Consider the following 21,860-nt stretch of genomic DNA (forward strand, 5'->3'; position numbering starts at 1 on the left):
ATCAGCCATTTCACTGTGAATCATTAAAGGCAAAATGTGAAAGGAAAGGGGAGTCTTTTACTCTTCAAACCATTCAGAGGGCAGGGAGTGGAGGGGTGGATATGCAAGAGTGGCTGTTCTACCCGTGGACCAAGCCGTCCTGGGAGAGTCGCAGTATTACAGGGGGTTCATGAATCCACACGTACGTGCTGTCATCTGAATAACTAATGGGTGTCTAACATATCTGCAGCTATTTTTCAGAGGTTTATACGTGCTATTTTGGTTAATTACAAAACAAATTCATTTGAAAGCATTGCCAAGTTTGTCGTACTTACTCCTTTCCTCCATTAGTGGATGGAGAACAACTGTCCTTTGGAGTTCCACAATATTTACTTTTTGTCCTTAAAGAGGGTCCTTATATTGCCAAAGGTTGGGGACCAAAATGGCAAAGTTCTTTTTTTAATTAAAAAAATGTTTTTAATTGTAGTAAAGTATACATAACATAAAATTTACCATTTTAACTAATTTTTAGTGTTCCATTTTTGTCATTAAGTACATTTACATTGTTGTGCAACCACCACTATCATCTGGCTCCAGAACTTTTTCATCTTTAAGAGTGTTTTAAATTCTTGAAAACACCTTTGTTTCCGAAAACCTTGATGCAGGAGATCAGCTCCATTATATTTTTTGCCTCCTTGTCTGAAGCTCAAATTTTGATATACTTGGAATATTGAAGTTGACCTTTTTGCCGTTGACAGATCCATTCATCCAATAAATATTTAATTATCAAACTCAGCACGTGCTAAGATGCAGAATGGAAAAAGACACACGTGGTTTCACCCTGCAGGGGCTTACAGACTCTAAAACAGATAATCACACAAATAGTCGACCACGATTGAAATCAGCACTACAATGTACAGAAATGCAAGATGATCTCTGAACATAGGACAGGTGAATCTAAGCTAGCCTTGTGAGTGAGTGTAGAAAGGAAGGGTGTGAAGTCATTGAACGCTTCCCCGAGGAAGTGATAGAGATGTTAGAAGGGAAAAGGAAAGGAATGTTCTTGAGGGCCAGAACTCTGGAGGTTCGAAGGCCCAGAGGCCCTTGACCAATATTCTTCTACGAGTCACAGTCCGTTTTTTGTTTCTCTAGAATTCTGTGCTACTTTACCTAACATTTGTGTGGTACAACAAAATAAATGCTTCTTTTAACTTTTGTAACAACCCTATAAGATTAGAATAAGGCTTATTTGGCATGACTGAATCTCTCTCAGGAAGACAGTATCTATTGGTATGACTTGTTCAGGATCTTGCCCAGCGCCAGCCCTGATGGCCTAGTGGTTAAAGTTTGGTGTGCTCTGCTTCCGTGTTTGGTTCCCGGGCATGGAACCACACCACTCGTCTGTCAGTAGCCATGCTGTGGCAGCAGCTCACATAGAAGAACGAGAAGAATTTACAGCTATACACAACTATGTACTGAGGCTTTAGGGGAGATAAAGGAAGAAAAAGGAGGAAGATTGGCAACAGATGTTAGCTTAGGGTGAATCTTCTCCTGCAAAAAGAAAAGAAAAGAAATCATGCCCAGTAAATGCTCGAGTCAGATTTGAAAACTGGCTGTCAGACCCCAAGTCTTTTGCTCTCCACCTGATCAGATTATCTCTGAGGGCTTGGCAGGGGTATGCATTTCTTAACCTCTTTTCTTAAGGTAGAATAGCAGTGTGTCAGAAGGGCCAAAGTGTGAATCTAGGATCAGATCTGTCTGTCTAAATCCCAGCTCCTACTTCTTCCTAGCTGTGCAACCTTGGGAAAGACATTTACCATATTTCATTGAATCTAAGATGCCATTAATTAGAAGATACATCTCTGTTTCAGAAATTATAAAATCAGGGCGGGGGGAAGTACATTGTATAACCAATAAACGTGGTAATCTCTAAACTCAATTTCTGTGTCTGGAAGTGGGGATGATGATGATAGTACTTACCTCATAGGGTTGTGAAAAATCAATGAAATCATCTTCGTGAAGCACTCAGGGTACCTGGCCTGTATTAAGTGCCCCCACAAATGTTAGCTCTTAGGACTTTGACATCATTATTACTGTGTTGTATGACAGAATTCTTGTACAGAAGAAAATATCTTTCAAGATTAAAAAAAAATATTTTTGTCAATACTATGAACAAGCAGTCTAGCAGACGCAGTGTCAGACTGGTGCCCAGTTCAAATCCGGGCTCCACTACTTTCTGAGTGACTGAGGGTAATTTATTAAACTTTGCTGAGATCAGTGTCTTCATTTGTAAGATGGAAATAGTACCTTGCAGGGTTGTTATGCTGGTTAGAGATAATATCTGTAAAGAGTCTAAAATGTTAGGCAAGTGTTAGGTATGCAGTAAATGGCAGGTACTATTATTGTAAAAACATCTAATTAAACGAAAAGAAGCAAGTTCTCTCAGTTACTGGCACAGTAATTGCAGTCCATGAATTTAACCATTGTCATCTCATGTTATTCTGTACCCGTGGCTCTCAACCAGGGGCAGCGCTGTGTTTCTCAGAAGACATTTGGCAGTGTCTGGAGACATTTGGATTGTCATAAGTAGGGGAGTGTTACTGGCGTCTATTGTGTAGAGGCCAGGGATGTGGCTAAACAGCCTATAATGCACAGGACGGCGCCCACAACAAAGAATTACCCAGCCCGAAATGGCAGTAGTCCTGAGGTTGAGGAACTCTGCCCTGTAGTCAGGATTTCCGGTAACACAGTCTGCTCTTATCCTTAGCTTTTGTTTGGGATTCTGGCTTTAGTGGAGTAAACCTGTTTTAACTGGGTTATAAGTAGGATCCTTGACACCAGGGACTTCTAAGGCTCTGCACAGTGGACATTTGTTAATAACACTGATAGATCAATATTCAGGGGAGAACTACTGAAGTTTTCTCTTATTTGGCTATTGTGCATATACTACTGCATATAAATGTAAATGGACAAAAGGTTCCTGTTTTCATAGTATCACCCCCCTTTAGGCTTCTACTAGGGCCAAAGTAAGGCCTTCATAGAACTTTTTATTTTTCCTCAAGGGTATATTGTTCAGTGATGTATTGTACTCACTGCTTACTCTTTTCTTTGTTTGGGACACTTCTTAGGTAGATATTCGAGATCCCAGTTGTGTGATCTGAGTGTTCAGGGCAGGGACCGTGCGTAGTGCATAGAATGAGTCCTCGGTGGGTGGCTTTTTCAGTCTCACAGCTGATTAAGTACTTCAGTGCTTCTAACCATAGGGCACATCATTAAATACTCTGAACCAGTGTTTCCTGGATTTGAGTGATTCCTACACTACCTTCATCGTTCTTGTCGTAACTGTTGATTAACACAGAGTATTGTCCTAATTTTAGTCATATTTATATACCACCTGAACTATTGTTTATTTAGTATTTTAAGTCATTCTTTTTTTTTTTTTTTTTTTAAGATTTTCTTTTTCCTTTTTCTCCCCAAAGCCCCCCGGTACATAGTTGTGTATTTTTAGTTGTGGGTCCTTCTAGTTGTGGCATGTGGGACGCCACTCAGCATGGCCTGACGAGCGGTGCCATGCCCGCGCCCAGGATCTGAACCGGGGAAACCCCGGGCTACAGAAGCAGAGTGTGAACCCAACCACTTGGCCACGGGGCCAGCCCTTAAGTCGTTCATTTTTAACTTAAATTTATGTAAAAGGAAACTTTATATCACTATTGTAAAAGGAAAACTAGTTTGACTTGCTACAAATAGAATATAGGTTTACAGCCCCTTCTCTCAGACCCTAGGATATGTGTCAAAATTCAGATTTTTTGGATTTTAAAGACGTAACATGGTTTACTTATCATATATTACATAAAACTCCTATTGGTATCTGAGGTAAAAATCCCCTTAATCAGATACATTAATACTTTTCTCCAGCGAAGTGTTTGATTATTCATATTTAGTGGGATAGCCTGTGTCAGCTCAGGTCAGGTTTTGCTGCCAGATGAGGTTGGGTCAGGTCAGCCTTTGCCACCAACAGAGTTAACAAAAGTTTTTGTTTTCAGGGCTTTTTGGATTTCAGCATTGGGGGTGAGACAAAGTGAGAAAAGACAATAGTTTTAAGCTCTAGGTAGATACCATTGTTTGCTGAAGTGCCTGCACCTGAATCCTGCTTCTCCTTGGTTCTAAAAAGAGATTGATGGGGAATAAAAGGGACACATTCGCCCCATGTGAGACTTTCCCACCTGACTTGACCCTTACACCATTCCAGTCTCTTGTGCCTAATTTATTTTTTGCATTTCTTTTTTGAGTTGTTCCAACTACTTGTAAGGATTGATATTGTATGACTTATTCTTCCTTAGAGGTCTTTCAAAGAATAAAGAGAAAACAATTCAATAGAATTCATTCTTCTACAATTACCCTTTGGACCCTTTAAAACCTAAGATGTATTGCGGAATCTTAGTGATTTTACATTTCCAGTATCTTGAAACAATTTGCTGTTTGATCATCCTAGGAATTATTTCATTATTACTCATCAGTTATTTGTAATTGTGGTAAAAAGCCTAATAAGAAAACAGAAGAATGATGAAATCATGTAGTATTGCATCATTTTTCAAGAAAAGATACATAAGTAGTCTGGACACACATCTTTACAGTCTTTTTTTTTTTAGCTTTCATTGAATACAGTTGCTAAATCAGAGTTTTAAAATTTTCTACCCACAATGGTAAAGGGAAGAAAATTGCCGGTATGTTAAATAATTATTTAGATAAATCAGAAAATGAATGCAAAGAGACACACTCTAGGCCAGCTCTGTCCAGTAGAAATATGATGCAATCCACATGTGTAACTTTACATTTTCTAGTGGTTACATTTAAAAAATACAGATGAGGCTAATTTTAATAATACATTTTATTTGACTCAGTATGTCTAAAATATTTTATCATGTAATCAACATAAAATTATTAATGAGATATTTTGTATTCTTTTTTTTTATACTAAGTCTTCAAAATCTGGTGTGTATTTTTCACTTACAGCATTTCTCAATTCAGATCTGCCACATTTCAGAGGCTGGATAGCTACATGTGTCTGAGTGGTTACCGTGTTGGACAGCACAGCTCTAGACTTTAATGATGGTGGTGAAATTGATCACATAAGAGGAATTTCACACTATGAATCTTCAGATGATAATGTTCTAGATATATGTTCTCAAACTCAAGAATTGATGACAGAACAATATATTTTTTAAGGAGAAAAAGGAAATATATGTGATATTTTCATCTAGTAAGCCATTCAACAGGAAGGACCTTGTCCCACAATATTTTATAATAAGAACTTGAATCATCCCCTTTTGCTAAAAGTGCACATGACAGTATCCCTGCATCCTCTGTGACGTTTGTGCACCGTACATAGATAAATGCTGGAGGTATGCAAAGGTGATTGGAAGGAAATAGTCGATGATGAAATGAAACAAGTCACTGGGTTGATCATTTGAATTTGTCTTTATAAACCTAAGAATGAAAATGTTTTGCAATTATGGTGCAAAGAAAGTGGCTGAACTCTCTTCTACAAAATTAGGAGCTGTCAAAAGTTTTAAGAAATAGTACATTTTGATGGTGCAAATGTGAGAAAAAGAACCAGAAGTAATGATAAGCTAGAACCTATTGGAGATAATGTTTTCAATTTGAAATCAGTATTCTAAAATGGTTATGTTCCAGGTTTATGCGTGATAGCTGATGAGCAGCTAGTTGCATTCAAAGGACATTGCGCATTTCAGATGTGTATGTCGTCAAAACCTGGCAAATATGTTTATATTCTTATTTATATTTCTGTAAAGTTATTTTATGTTATTCTGTCATTCTTACTTCTGTAAATTTTTTGTAAAATGACTTTAAAAAGAATCCATTGGACCCAGGTGGTAAGTGATGATGATGACTATTTTTCCTAGTATGCTGAGGGTTAATCAGAAGGTTTGCAAGAAACTTTTCCATTATGATTCAGTGTTATTTAATGTTGCTTAGGTATGTCACTGAATTCATCTTAAATGTTCCCAGTTTGGGGAAATATTCTTCTAAGCTACTGTTGAAAGAACAAACAGTTGGACTTGAAGTTCCCATGACAGACTGAACACACGCATCAAATCTTGTTCCTTCCCCCCAAACTCTGCTAACGTACAGTAAAAGGACTATTAAAAAGACATAAATCCATAAACAAGAGAGGAGACAACAGCAACAGAGTTGTCAAAGCTGGAGAGCAGATGGCTGAGATAACTAACTGAGCACGCCCCAGAGGCAAGTCTGAAGTTGGTTGTGAGACAAGCACCAGATACCTCTGGAACCAAGGGTGAAGGGACAGGTACCTAAATAAGGAGATTTGAGTGAGAGCTGTTTAAAAACCAGTTAGATCCCAAATTCTCTGCAGCTGGTTCTTCTCCCTCGCTCCAGCAGAAGTAGAGGTTTATCCTCTTGCAGGGGTAGAACATCGGGTCTCTAGACTGGGAGAGTCCAGACACAGCTGTGGGTACTACCCTAAAAGCATAGGGATGTGCTCATAGCTCTGTCCCCCGCCTGGCTCTCTGAGCACTGGGGACCAGGCCCTCCAGACAGGGTCCTGGAAGACTCTTCTCTGGGAACTCTGACCAATCCAGGAAGACCTAAGGTTACTGCGTTGGGCGCTTACCCAGAAAAAGTGCACGCAGATCACCTGTTGTGAAGCCTCTTGCCAGTAACTTCAACCGTGTACTCAGAGCTTTTGGTCAGCTCTTCAGGAGGTCTCCTCTCAGTCATGAGCCAAGGGCCACTAGATTCTGAGGAAGATCTCTAATGCAGAAGATAGAGACCAAAAGAAGCAAAGAGGGAAAAAGTAGCTTGGAAGAAACTATAACAAACCAAAAACAACAAAAATCATCAAAATCCTCAGAAATAAGAGAGTATTGCATCCTTGAAACAAAAATAGGATGCTAAAATAAAAAGGATCACTCAGGTGACATGAAAGAGCTCTTGAAGTTAAAAACATGATGGCAGATACCATTTTAACTATCGTTTTTAGTTCTTTTGGTGGTTACATCCATAACTATAAATAATGGGTTTATACTATGATTTCTTGTCACTTTAGACATTATTTTGTTGTAGTAGATTAACACACTTATATTTCTCTTTCTTCATTTCTCTTTCTCTTAATATACTTATATCATTTAAAAATATTATTTACTTTTGGCCTTTAAAAGATATACTTAGATCTCTATTTCTTATTCTACCAACTATAAATAAAATCAGTTTCACTCGTGAATTCTCTCTCTCCCCACCTAGTCTTGTTCATGGATGCTTTATCACCTAGCATTGAAGAGGAAGATACACTAGTTTAGTAAATAACTGTAGGGGCCGGCCCCGTGGCTGAGTGGTTAAGTTCCAGCGCTCTGCTTTGGCGGCCCAGGGTTTTGCAGGATCAGATCCTGGGCGCAGACATGGCACTGCTTGTCAGGCCACGTTGAGGTGGCGTCCCACATGCCGCAACTAGAAGGACCCACAACTAAAATACGCACAACTATGTACTGGTGGGCTTTGGGGGAGAAAAAGCAAAAAAAAAAAGATTGGCAACAGTTGTTAGCTCAGGTGCCAATCTTTAAAAAAGAAAAAAATAACTTTATGTAAAGTATAAAGTTTTGGTCCTTTTTTTGCTGAGATTTATAATGAAAGTAGCCTTGCCTGTCACACATCACAAGACCAGGGTGTCTGTTTTTCACTTCCCAGCTTTGCATTCCGAGGCCATTGAAGCGTGGCTGTCTCGTGGAGGGTAGTCTGGACTTCTCCCTGTAGCTGCTGAAGGGGCTGAGCCTCAATGCATTGTTGTTCCAACTGTTCTGTGATCCAAAATAATATTTTACAGTTTGTGTCTGTGTATTTCTCCATCGACCTATCTATCTGAAAGAAAATCTCCTTAACCTTTGGACTAAGTTCGCTTTGTTGATAGTCTGAACTAATGTGTTTTCTTTCTCTCTTGATCTAGGCAGTTGACAAATACTTCAAGCTTCCTCATGCTTCCAGTAAACCACCTCGGATCTCAGGAAGCCTTGTGGACACCTCTTACAAAACATTGAGATTTGCATTTAGAGCGTCACTAAAAACTGCCATCTATCGAATAACTACTACATTTGGTGAACATCTCAAGTAAGTACCTGTTTTGATCCATTATAATAATTCACTTGCAGGAGTCCCCCTGAGAAATAGGTAGGAGAATTAGAAAGGCTCACATGTTGAAAGTCTTCTTTTGAGGACTTCATGATTCCTGTTGGAAATGAACGGCTTGGATTTAGACTTAATATTTATATTTTAAAATTTAGCCTATCAAATAAGGTTTGGGGCATTCTTTTAAGCGGACAAAAAAGAGGATAAAAAATTATAAAAGCAGCAAATGTAATTATATATATATTTTTTAATGACCAAAACATTAATGGAGAAAAAAGGCAAAAAACCAAGTACCTTGCCAGAAGAGCATATTAAAAATAATTATCTTATTACATCTTGGTCAGCAAACTAAGACTTAGGGTAGGCAGAGTATTCCATGAATGAGTCCTTGGTGCTTTGTGAATTATGCTGGAAAAACAATGACAGATCACGGCACCTTGAGAAATGAACCTGAAAGGAAATCACAAACGCCAAACCTGTTTGTATTTGGTTTCCTTGATGTCACTGCTTTCTTCTCATGAAGTCGTCTGGCTGGGCAGGATAAGGGATATTAGTTCATCAACTAGACTATGTTTATCATAATTATAAATGTACTTTAGAAGACATGAGCGCTTGCCCTGCCTTTTCTGTATACAGTCAATAAATAGTTTAGAACTTTCTCATACCACCTGCTTTTAAAGACAGGTGGTGTATTTCCTTTTACTTCGGTAACACTAGGCAGCAGCAGTAGCAGTTTTTTAAAGGGCACACTTTGGTTCTGTGTGGGAATACAAAAGAGCTGTGGATAATCCTCTATCCTTAAGAGGTTTTATTTACTTGTTTAAAAACAAACAAAAATAACTATTTATTGAGTGCCTTTTTGATCTGCACTCTCCAGTAGGATAGCCATGCATGGCTATTTAAATTTAAATTAATTAAAGTTAAGTAAAATTAAAAATCCAGTTTGTCAGTCATGTTGGCCGTGTTTCAAGTCCTCAGTAACTACATATGGCTAGTGGCCACAGGATTGGACAGCTTAGGTATAAAACATTTCCGTCGTTTCAGAGAGTTCTGTTGGACGGTGCTGTTCTAAACGATGCACTTAGCACGTTTTATGTTTTTTTCATTTACTCTTCTCAAAGAGCCTGTGAGGTGTAGAGGTTATCTTAATTGTACAGATATGGAAACTGAGGCTCAAAGAAGTTAAGAACTTGTCTAATAGCACAATCTAGTGAGTATTAGAACATGAGCCTGAAATCAGGTCTTTCTTGCTCTTAAAATTCCACCTTCTTTCCCTGTACAACACTAGACCGCCTCTAAATGTAAAGTGCCATAGACACTCTCAGAAAACACTTGATGAATGTAGAGAGTGAACTAGATATGATGTATATTGATGAGAGAGCAAAAATGGAGAGAAAGGAGAAAAGAAAGATTTCTTAGGTAAGAAAGGGAGGTAGATGACTGACAAAATATGAGAAGAGCCATGTTTTGTATATGCACTAAAACTGATGAGGTCAGTAGAGACTATTTTGTAAAAAAAATAGGATAGATTGGTCTGGTGGAAGAAATAGCAGATTTGGGGTTCAAACATTTAGATTTGTGTCTGGTTACATCACTGGACTTTCTGTGGTTGTGGGCAGGTTAGGTAATGATTGAGGTAACTTGCCCAAGACGATGCTCGTGCTAAGTTGCAGAACCAGAGGCCAGACTCCAGTCTCTCTGACCCTAGAGTTCTGCTGACAGTGTCTGTCCTCTGTTAACCAGCAGACTGCCGTCTCCCCTGACCTCTGGACCTTACTGATACTCTTTACCCGCCTGTGAGAAGGGGATGTTATCCATCCCACTTTGTTCCATTTGCTGTTAATAGATGTAAAATGGGGTCATACATATGTAAAGCCTGCCCTCTGTGCCTTTTATATTGTTGTGGCAACAACTATTATCACTGTATAATACCTAATTTATTCATTCCCCAAAGCTCTGCCTTTGAGAACCAGATGTAGATGAAGTAAACTCTTGAGGCGGGAAAATTAACACAGGCCAGTTACTCATTGGAGATACTTGTTTAGCACCTGTTTACTCTTAATTTAGGCAAATTTGGTTTACTGGTTTTCCAGCCTATAACATTAAACTCTGAGGGGAAGAGAGTACTGTTAGAGTGAGGAGTATGACGACAGTAAGGGATAGTTCACTGCCTGCTAGCAGAGGGAAGAGGCCTGAGAAGAGCTGCAGACCTGGTGTTTGAGAGTCCAGAGCCGGTTACTTAGCGACGACAGCCTCGCCGCACCTCGAGGGAATCTGCACGGGGAAAATGCTTGAAATGGTTCCGTTAGAGGCAGCTGCACGCTTTAAGAAAGCAGAGATGTGTATGTGTAAGATGTATAAGGCATTTTAGGATGATTTGCAGCAAAATTATCGTGATAAGACTCTTTTGGCACTTTTAAAAGTGGTGACCTTCAGTAACCTGGAATTTTATGACTCAGTAATGATATATTACTGTTCAACAACTAGAAAACCAGAATCTTTCATTGTGTTTAATTTTTGCACAAAAGTTTAAAAGGAAGTTGTACACTAGTTTCAGCCTGAGTTTTGTCAAGGTGATGTGTTTTTTTTGTAGGGGTTAGGGTGGGGAGAGAACTCAGTTTCCCCATCCAAGACATAACTTATGTTCAAAGGGAAAAGTAAATCTAAACCACCAAGCTGTTACCTTTGAAAACGATTAGTGGCGTCTATTATGTTTTAACCAAACATTTTAGTTTAAAGGATTTTATATTAAAGGCAATTCAAATACTCCACAACTCAAAGATAATGTTGGAATCTGGTTTAAATAAAGTAATAAAATCCAGAAAACCTACTGCAAGGCCTGGAACTCTGCACAGCAGGTTCCGTAGGAGAGCAGGTTAGAATCGATGCCTTCCCTTGTCAGTCTTAATTTGTTTTGGTCTTTAGAAGGTAGAAGCATGCCATTACTGGATGCAAGTCCTCCTCCTCATTAGATTAAGGAGGGTTTTCATCCAGCTTTTTCAGAAGTACTAAATAAGTGAAGATTTCTAATCATTTTTAATTGTTTTGAAAAATATTGACTCTCTGCTCTGTGGTTCACTTAATATGCTTAATGTAAAATAAAGCTTATGCTTTGAATTTATGTTTCATTTAGTGCTGTGCAAGCATCTGCAGAACATCAGAAAAGACTTCAACAGTTCTTGGAGTTCAAAGAATAGTTAAGTAATATAAACTGTGTTCATTACACTGCTGATACAACTACAGATGGGACGGTAAATGTTCAGCATTCTTGCATCAGAAGAAAATGGACTAATTAGATGCTTCCTTTGTCGTGGCGGTTGCTTTGAAAACTATACTTTAATGGGAGAAATCATGGGAAGAAATTCTCAACGGAATAACTAAAAACTGCCTTTTCTGTACCGATTGCTTTTTGTATGTGTGGTATAATAAAATCTTTATTCAATTTTACAGAAGCGTCTGTGGCAGTGGACGTGTCTCTAGCTTATATAGATTAATAAGAATAACTAGAGAATTTTTAGAATTTACTTTTGAGAGGAGTAGAGCCAGTTCAGAAGGTAAAACCGGGTTGACTTGATCCCGTCTTCCTTCCTAATCACTCTGAGAGGTTAGCTCTTTGGAAACTCGCAATACATAAACTTTTTAAGAGTAGTTTCTGTTGACTGAAGTATAAAAATGGTAACAGTGGAGAAAAATTCACAGAAAAAATAATGTCTAAAGCACATGTTTTGTTAATCTGTTAGGTTGTGCTTTTGTTTCCAGGGACAAATTAAATTTGCATGATTGTCCAAAAAAGGTCTCAATTTACAGAATGCCAACTCTATATAAAGGAATGTGGAAAAATTCAGTTCTTAAGTTACAAGATTAAACAAGCACATTTGGTTTTTGAAAGACGATTGACTGACGTCCATGAATTTATTTCGCATCATGCTAGTAAACAGTAAGTGTATGCGTATTTTCCCCACTAGTTTTGCTTTCTTTTTCTGGAACAAAACATTAAGTGATTTGCAGAGTTTTTCAAGTGAGAGAAAAGGTTTTGCAAGAAAAAACAGGAGACTTTCCCTTTTTCCCCACTCTGCATCTTCATTAGATCAGATTATTTTGCAAAGTTTGTTTTCACAGACTTTCACAGAGGAGCAGCTTTTTTTGTGTTAACTGGCTGATTAAAATATATTAGGAAAATCTTTAAGCCAGAGACAACTCAGTCATCGAATAGCTAGTGAAACCAGAACTTCAGGGGTCGCTGTGCTTGGTTGCGTTGTCTGTCCCACACTGAGCATGAGGATTTTCTAATTTATTGGATCAGCTTCTTTGCAGATGAAAAATGCTCAGTCCTGCTGGTGGATATTCACTGGACTAGCTTGGACTGAAATGCTCCCTTGGAGTTCTTTTCCTATTATCTTTTCCCTCTAGTGTCCTGAAATGTTTTCTTTAAAGTCAAGCACAGTGTTGTATATGAATCTTTAATGTGGTATATATGTCTCCCATTGTCTGATTGCTTATGTATTATGTCTTTATTCCCTTTATTTGTTGCCCCTTCAACCAGCACATGCCAAATTTTAAGTGAATCCTGCTGGCCTTTAAAGTGTCTTTATGAGACAGTTCCCCAGTTGTCAACTGTTTGGAGCATTTAGGCTGTTGCCATTGCTTTTCCGTGTATGTGTCTGAAGTGGAGTGGGTCTCTTTTTTGCATATGAAAGTTGAATTTTGAATGTGGTTACTTACAGATGACCAGAAGATTGTGGCTGGGTTGGCTGAGAACTGTTGAGTTCCATGTTTTAAAGCCATTGAGCTTTTTGTATTCCATTCTCTGAGGGAAAAGGATTCTTAACCTTCTGCTTCCATTAAAGAAGAATTGTGGTATTTAACCCATTGGATTCCTGAGACTGATGATGGGATGACCCTTTAAACTTTGATTTACTTGGATACAATGTCTGGCTAGGTTTAAGTTTTTGCATTTCCCATATACTTGGGGCAAAGGTATGTTTGATGAGCAATGTGAAGATTTCTGAGGTGTTCGTCCCTATTTTCTCTCAAGAGAATGAACTGTGTACCAAATACAGGTCACATAATGTCTGCCTGGTAGAGATTTGGAAAATGCCTCCCCACATCTGGATTGTGTGTTTAGTAGATAAGGGAGTCAGTTCCTTTGCCCACTGTATGTTGCTAATCTACACAGCGTCTTTTGGGGTGTGGTATGGCTCAATCACCTGTTCTTACAGAGAGCTCCTTCTCCTGTGTCCAAGGAGGGGGTCTTAGGAATGCCGAGAGGAGAGAAGCCTTTCCTTTGATGAAGTCACATCCCGCCTATGAGCTCACCGATGCTGTAACATTGGCCTGAAGATTAGAGTGTTCTTTAAAAGCTTTTCTCTGTCAGGACAAAACATGATTCTGTCAGCTCTTGTAATCTTTGCTTGACCCTTATGGAGGGTGTGAACCACATAACTTCTTTCCTGGAGGACTAGGATTCGGTCCTAGAGTAAACCTTGTACAGTTGAGCGGACGTGGATGAGCAGCTGTTTCTTAGTTTGCTGGATTTGTTCCTCAGTAGTTGTTTTGTGTGTCTTTCTGTAAATATGGTAATCCATTTATATCCTTTTGTATATCACTGACACTGAATTGGTAGAAAAATAAAATCGACAGTTTTTCAAAATGGGACTGTTAATTGAAATACGTGTATCTGTGAAGTCAATTATTTAATTTCTGATGTGTGTCTTTCCTTGGCCATTTCAATTCCATCTTAGAGTTGTTGTTTATAAAACACAAAAAGGTTTAACTTCTTGAGAAATAAGCTTTTGCCCCTAACTGGACTAATTTGGGGGTGATCTGTGTTTAGTGGTAACTCTGAGGAGCCTGAATTCTAAAAGTCTCTTTCTTCGTTGTCTTGGCCGCCTTTCTTCCACAGCTAAACAAAGGATGCAGGTGCTGAGAGCCGCCTCCTAATAGAGATTTCTTTTCCTGCCAGAACAGTGCTTCTAAACGGATCCTGTGCCCCCAGGCTAAGAGTTATGGCTGTCAGCTTTACTTACTCAGAACTTCACCTCAAGGTAGCTGAGGTACTGTACCAAGGCCCCCAGCGCCCTCTTCTCTCCCAGTCTGCAGTCATCTTTCTTTAAAACAAAGGTGGCTTTCATTCATCACTTAACAATCCAGGTATTCTTAGCAAGCTACTGACCACCATTTTTAAATAAGCAAAATCATTATTTTGAGGGGTAGGAAGTGGGCTAGATAAGCACATACCCCCTTAGTTCTCCGTCATGGTCCTAAGCAGCCCTGGCAGTTGCTGTAGTGCTGTGCAGATTCATGCAGAGCCAGCTAATCACTCAGAGTATGCGCTGAGTGCCTGTTGTGGCCTGGCTATTAGAAACAAATTTAACTGTGAACGAGACAGTCCTGGCCCTTCGAGGAGTTTATAATCCAGGCAGTGGCACTGAAACTTGGGATGAGAAACCTCAGACTCACAGGGAGTGCTTGTTAGAGTGCAGAGTCTGCTTCAGAGGTCTGGACTGGTTCCCAAGAGCCGGCGTTTGTAACACATCCTAAGCAGTGGTCTGAGAATCACACTGCGAGAAGGGTTTATTTTAGATCAGGAGTTACCAAACTTAGCATGCATCAGAGTCACTTGGAAAGCTTGTTTAAACAGATTACTGGACCCCACCTCCAGACTTTCTGATTCACTAAGTCTGGGGTGGGGCCCAAGAATTTGTGTTTCTAACGAGTATCCAGATGCTGCTGATGCTGCTGGTCAGGAGGGGCACACTTTGAGAACCACTGCCCTAGTGGATTTTCTTGTATGTGTTCTCTCAGATGAGCGTCTGAAGCATATGAACTATCATTTCCTATAAGGTGGAGTTTTTCCATCTGATTCATTTATTGGAAAGCTTGAAGAAAACGGCTCGATCCCGTAGGTAACGCAGGAATGCTGAGAAGTCCTCGGGTGTTCATCTGCTTGTCTTGAAGTTGCCGCTGTGATGTGAGCGGAGTAGCTCTTTCATGCCATCGTCTGCTCATGCTCCTGTTATTTCCTTTGTCTGAATTGCTGTCTTGGCAAACTTCCCTTTCTTCACGATGAGCTTCGCCTTCCCACGTACTCCCAGATAGATTTCCTTGTGTTTTTTCAATACTTTGTCATTCCTTTTTTTTGGACCATATCATATTGAATTGTAATTTCACTGATTACAAATCTGCTTCCCTTTGTAGATTATGAGCTCCGTCCTCTTCCAGGATTCCAGTTAGACGCTTTCTCGGTGTTTCATCTGGGTCTTAACCTGTCTCCCATACTGTAATATTTTTGACTTTCCCTGCTTTATTGTGGGTAGTTTCTTCTGACCTGTCTTACAAGTCATTTTCTTCAGCTGTGTCACATCAGCAGGTAAACTGAACCATGGACTCCACGTGGACTGAGCTGCACTCACAGGAGTTTCCCAATAGAGTGAACATTGGTAGTCCTTTCTAGGTACTTGAGTTTACATCCTTAGCAGAACTTTATTTATAATTCTGAAATCCAGAGGTTTTTTTTTAGTTGGTAAGTTTGCTGACAAAATTTGGCAACTAAGCCCGACCTTAACTGATGTGAGGCCGTTTGTAAACTTAATTTATTCCATGTCGTATGACTGTACTTAGACTTGCCGTGGAATATTTGGTTATGAGGCGCTGTCCCAGACCCCATGGGAGTATTATGTAACACGCATCAGTATTACCGTTCTAAAATCTGAAAACTCCTTTATTCTGAAACATCTAGCCTTGGGTTTAAGAAAAGGTGTTGCAGACTGTTTTTGTAAAATGCTGTTAGTTCTTCCAGTCACTCGTTCAGCCCGCTGTATACCAGGCCTGCGCTAGGCACTGATGGTACAGACCCACAGACCTTGCCCTCAGAGAGCTCACTGCCGTGTGTGGGAGAAGCAATGGAGGCAATCCTTGTTTACAAAGACACTTTTTCTACTTATTTACAAAATTGCTGTGTGTCTTGCTGTTGCTGCCTCAGTGCTCGTTGGTTGCGCAGCTGTTCTATTCCTAGCCTGCACGAAATGCAGCCTCTCCTTAGGTCCCGGTGTTTGCCTCTTTGTCACTGGCATTATTTTGCAGAAGTTGTGTAGCTCTGCTTGCCCCCAAGTGCTCCTCTTCTCCCTGCGCACACATCTTACCTTGAGTGTGCCTTCTAAGTGATCCAGGTGGTAAGGTATTTCTGGAAGATCTGTGGGATGTCTCTGGCAGAGAAACATTGGAAGGTGACCTCTACATCACAGGTCTTTACCTTGACAGTCTTTTGAACATACGTTTACTCTTGATTGGTTTATTCTTTTTATCTCTCAACTTAGTAACAGTGGTCTACAGTCTTGAAAAAATATTAAACACTAGTCCCTCCCTAACTGCATCATGAGCCTTAGTTGCAGGGACACAGTCCCCACCTCAGCCTAGCTTAAGCATAAAAAGGAGAGTTGATCCTAAGGGCACAGAAAAGTCTGGGTGAGCCCAAGGATAGATTTCCTTCTGGGCCATGTGAAGAACCTGGAAAGCTCTCAGGATCTCTAAAGGGTTCTTCTCTGCTTCTTTGTGCATCAGTGCTCTATTCTGTCTCCCTGCCTACTGGCCTTCTACCACTCTCTCCATCTGCCCTCTAGCTCCTGAGTTTACGTGTAATAGAGGCTGACCCGCTATTTCTGAATGTCAACCAAATTCCTGATTGAAAGAAATTAGCCTAAATGGATCGAGTGTTCGAAGGTCTCATTAGGCTCCAGGGACCAGGTCATGCAGTACCAACATGCTTCTGAGAACTTAGCTTTGTTGATTGGGATAGAGTGGGGTGAAGGGAGCTCCCAGAGCCGCCCAAGATAGGGACAAGATTCGGGGTTCATGGCCTGCAAAGAGGGGCTTATAATCCCCTTTGCTTTGGGGTGGAACCCCAAAGGGCAGCGTCCTAGAAGGAAGGGTGAAGAGGAAGTAGAGTGCGCGAACTGTAGTTGAGTTAGAACCCTCATTAAACTGAATTGCGGTAGTCTCTGTTTGCCAGTGTTTCTGGGTCCTGGAAGAGGCTATCATAAATCCTCTCTGGAGGAAAACAACACCCTGGGCCTCAATTATTTCTACAAATAAGTTTTTAAATACAGTGTCTGCACACAATTAAAAGTAACCAGGGGGCTGGCCCCGTGACCGAGTGGTTAAGTTCGCGCGCTCCGCTGCAGGCGGCCCAGTGTTTCGTTGGTTCGAATCCTGGGCGCGGACATGGCACTGCTCATCAGACCACGCTGAGGCAGCGTCCCACATGCCACAACTAGAAGGATCCACAACGAAGAATATGCAACTATGTACTGGGGGGCTTTGGGGAGAAAAAGGAAAAAAAAAATAATAATAAAATAAAATCTTTAAAAAAAAAAAAAAAGTAACCAGGCACAGGAAGAGACAAGACAGCATGAATGAAAACAACCAAAGCAAAAGACAATACAATAGACCCATAGGGGCTCTCAATAATAGTTATTAGAGATTTTAAAATAATTATGATTACTATGTTCAATAAGATTAAAAAATGAAATTCTAATTCATTAGAGAACTAGAAACTACATATATATGTAGTAGAAACTACACCCACAGAGAAATTCTAGGACAGAAAAATAGACTGACTAAAATGAGCAGTCAATGGATAGGTTTACCTGCAGATTAAACATAGCTAAAAAGTGACTTGGAAAATAGGTCAGAAGAAATTATCCAGAATAAAGCATGGAAAGTCAAAAATACTGAAATAGAGAAGACGGATTAAGGCACAGATACTATAATGAGAAAGTTTCTAAGTGAATTGGAATCCTGGAAGGAGCTGGAGATCGAATGGAGCAGAAGCAGTTTGAAAAATGTGATAGCAAAGAACTTTCTAAAATTGATGAGACATCAAGCCACAGATTGAAAAGGCTCTATGAAGCCTAAACAGATAAATAAAAAGAATACACACTGAGGTACCTTCATATTAAAAGGGCTAAAACCAAAGACAAAGTCTTAAAAGTAGCCAGAGGAGAAAAAAGACCACCTTCAAATGAGCAGCAATAAGACGGCTAACTTCTCAACAAAAGCACTTGAAGACAATGGATTGGAAATTTTAAAGTGCTGAAAGAAATTCACTAACTTAGAATTCCATACCCAACATTAATCTCCAAACATGGTGGGGAAATAATAACATTTTCAGACAAACAAAAGCTGAGAAATTTCATCAACAGATCATAGTAAGAGGAACTTAATTTATAAAGGTAGTTTTTTCAGGAAGAAGAAGGAAGGATAGAAGCAGGAAGAAATTAAGAACAACAAAAAAGGTAAATATGAATACTGATTTACGAAACAATGTCTGATGGGATTTTTTTTTTTTTTTTTAAGATTGGTGCCTGCGCTAATACCTGTTGCCAATCTTCTTTTTCTTTTCTTCTTCTCCCCAAAGTACCCCCGGTACATAGTTGTATATTCTAGTTGTGAGTGTCTCTGGCACGTCTAGGGACTGGTTGTGCTGTGTGGGACGCCCCCTCAACATGACCTAATGAGCGGTGCCATGTCCGTGCCCAGGATCCGAATCGGCAAAACCCTGGGCCGCCAAAGTGGAGCGTGCAAACTTAACCACTCGGCCACGGGGCCGGCCTCCCTGATGGGATTTTAAATATGTAGAGAATTGGAGTACCCACACAAAGGCATATAAGTCAGTATTTGGGAGTTGAAATATCCTATGGTCTTTACATTGTCTGGGAAGAGAGTAAAAGTATCAACAGTAGACTTTACTAAATTAAAGATGTGCATTGTCTCTTAAGGATAATCATAAAAGAGTAGTAAAAGTTTTAAACTAAGACAGGGAAAAAATGGAATAAAAAATAATCTAAAAGAAAGTAGGAGGGGAAAAGAAATCTGGAATAGGCAGGACAAAGAAAATGCACATAGTTAGATGTAGGTTTAAACTCAGGTATATCAGTAATTACAGTAAATGTACGTGGACTAAATGTTCCGATCAAAAAGCAAAGATCCCATCAAACTAAATAAAAAACAAAATCCAACTGTTTGCTGTGAACAAGAGCAACATCTAAAACACAGGATAGATGTGTTGATAAGGAAAAGAGAGGAAAGAAATGTGCAAACACGAAAAGAAAGCAGGTATAGTTGTATTAATTTTTGACACAATATACTTTAAGGCAAAAAGCCCTTACCAGAGAGAAAGGGGGGCACTTCCAAATAACAAAAGATTCCGTTTGTGAGAAAGATACAGTTCTAAATATTAACGCACCTAATAACATAGCCTCCAACTACATTAAAACAATGTGGGCAAAGATGAACGGGTACTTCAAAAGGGGGGTCTTCAGATGGTTTATAAGAGAAGATAGGTATTCAGTACCTTTAGTTGAGGGAAATACGCTGAGATACCACCACACACCGATCAGAAGGACTGAAAAGAAAAAGACTGCCAATGACAGGTGTTGAGGATGTGGAGCAACTAAAACTCATAATTGCTGGAAGGAGTGAACAAATGGACAAAGCCACTAAAGATAGTGTCTACTATAGAACCTATCGATTCACTAATTGTATGTGCTCAGAAAAGTGAGTGCATGTGCCCACCAAAAGTCATGTTTGCAGGATGCTTACAGCAGGATTTTTGACGATGGCCCTAAGTTGGAGACATTTCAAGTGTCCATCAGTAGTAGAATGGATAAATGAATTGTGCTATACTTTTAGAATGTAATTTTGCATAGCAGTCAAAAGAATGAACTACTACTACGTGTAACAACTTGAATGAAGCTCAGACATAATATTAAGCAGAAGAAGCCAGACACAAAGGAATACATACTGCATGATTGCATTATATGCATTTCAAAAACAGGTAAAAATGTTAGCACTCTCAGTCAGAATAGAGGTAATGGAAAGAGGGGCAGCATATTGACTTGGAAGAGCATGAGGACACTTGAGGTGCTAGAAATGTTCTGTATCTTGATTTGAATTATGTGGGTGCATACATATAAAAATTCGTTGAATGGTATATGTAAGATTTATATACTTTATGTATGTTATATGTTAATAAAAAATACTTAAAAACTGACACAACCACTTACAAGGAGAAAGAGACAAATCCACAATTATAACAAGACATTTTACACACCTCTCAGTGACTGATAGAACAGGTAGATTTTAGAAATCAGTAAGGATGTAGAATAGTTGAATGACATAATCAGCAAACTTGACCTAAATGGACACACATGGAACACTGCACCTAACAACTGGAGAACATGCGTTCTCTTCAAGCTCACGGTGAACATTTGCAAATCTCACATGTTGGTCCATAAAGCAAGTCTCAACAAATTTCAAAGGATTAAAATCATTTAGAATATATTTGGCTGTTAAGCCATTAGGGTAGAGATCAATTAAAAATTATAATTAGGACATTTTGTATGTTTGGAAATTAAAAAATACACTTTAAAATCACCCACAGGTCAAAGAAGAAATCACATAGGTGGAAATTAGAAAAATATTTTTAAAGGAGTGATAATAAAAATACACAGTGAAATTTGTTAGATATAGCTAATGTCATGCCTAGAGGGAAATTTCTACCCTTAAATGCATATATTATAATGAAAAGAAGAAAGGCTGAACATCACTGAGCTGAGGATCATCTCAAAAAGCTAGAAAGTGAATTTAGTGTAGTCTTTACCACTTCTATATCTTTTCAGTGCACGTGTAATGAATTACCAGTTTACTTGCTCTTACTGGAAACCGTGATCTATGAGTTCTTGGGTTCAGAGATCATTTCTTATTCTTTGTATCCCCAGTGCCTATTAAAGTAGGTTGCATGGGGCAGGCCTGGTGGTGCAGTGGTTAAGTGTGCACGTTCTGCTTCGGTGGCCTGGGGTTCCCTGGTTCGGATCCCGGGTGCAGACATGGCACTGCTTGGCAAACCATGCTGTGGTAGGCGTCCCACATAGAAAGTAGAGGAAGATGGGCACAGATGTTAGCTCAGGGCCAGTCTTCCTCAGCAAAAAGAGGAGGATTGGCAGTAGTTAGCTCAGGGCTAATCTTCCTCAAAAAAAAACACCAAAAAGTAGGTTTCACACTATTGGTATTTGTTTGAACTGAATTCAGTTTATCATCAGTGCCTTAGGGTTTTTAGAAACTCAGGGTCTCAGACTTAGTGTTACAAAAGCCAGGCAGGTGATGTGATGTGTGAGGCCAGCAACATGGGAACACAGCAAACTGGCGAGCACACACCCCAACTAAAGGGATGGCTGCTGCTGCTGTGTGGCCCTCTGCTGATGGTGCTGTGGGAGAATGCTTGCCTGGCATGTCTAGATCTCCCCATTTGCTTATAAGAAGGCAGAAATTCAGATTTTGATGTGAAATTTCCATTTTTAAAGTGTTGGAAACTAATTAATTAAAAGCAAAATACAGTGAGTGCCAAAGCAAACTACACCACCCTATGGCTGCTAGTTTGTAACCTCTGTTTTATTTCACACCTTAAGAGGTGGGAATGTGTTTTGTGTCTAAATAGCCAGCCAATAGACTCGAGCAGCCTCTTCCCTCGAGCATATTTCTGCCTGAAGAAAAGAGCTGTGAGTGCTCCCTGACAGGATTTCTGGGTCATATCTGTAAGAGGTTTGCAGGGCTGTGTAAAGCCTTCTTTCTAGCTGGCTGTTTACCCCAGCTGAATCAGACATGTGTTCCCAAAGATTTTTTTCCTCCTTTTGTTGTAATATTCTTAATGATGCATCCTGACTTTT

The 21,860-nt window shown here is 39.6% G+C and overlaps 1 protein-coding gene across 4 annotated transcripts in view; it reads left to right on the forward strand.

Annotated features, from left to right (window-relative positions):
- NDC1 (NDC1 transmembrane nucleoporin) overlaps window positions 1–11,586 on the forward strand; it is a 49,026-nt gene extending 37,440 nt beyond the window's left edge. For all 4 annotated transcript variants that reach the window (XM_008536579.2, XM_008536580.2, XM_070609529.1 and 1 more), the window contains exons 17-18: window positions 7,961–8,121; window positions 11,273–11,586. In XM_008536579.2, the coding sequence (XP_008534801.2) occupies window positions 7,961–8,121; window positions 11,273–11,336 (225 nt within the window). In that variant the 3' untranslated portion in view covers window positions 11,337–11,586. The remainder of the gene's footprint in view (window positions 1–7,960; window positions 8,122–11,272) is intronic.
- Window positions 11,587–21,860: the final 10,274 nt, after the last annotated feature.

The sequence above is a fragment of the Equus przewalskii genome, chromosome 2 (assembly GCF_037783145.1).
Source record: "Equus przewalskii isolate Varuska chromosome 2, EquPr2, whole genome shotgun sequence".
NCBI classification, from domain to species: domain Eukaryota; kingdom Metazoa; phylum Chordata; class Mammalia; order Perissodactyla; family Equidae; genus Equus; species Equus przewalskii.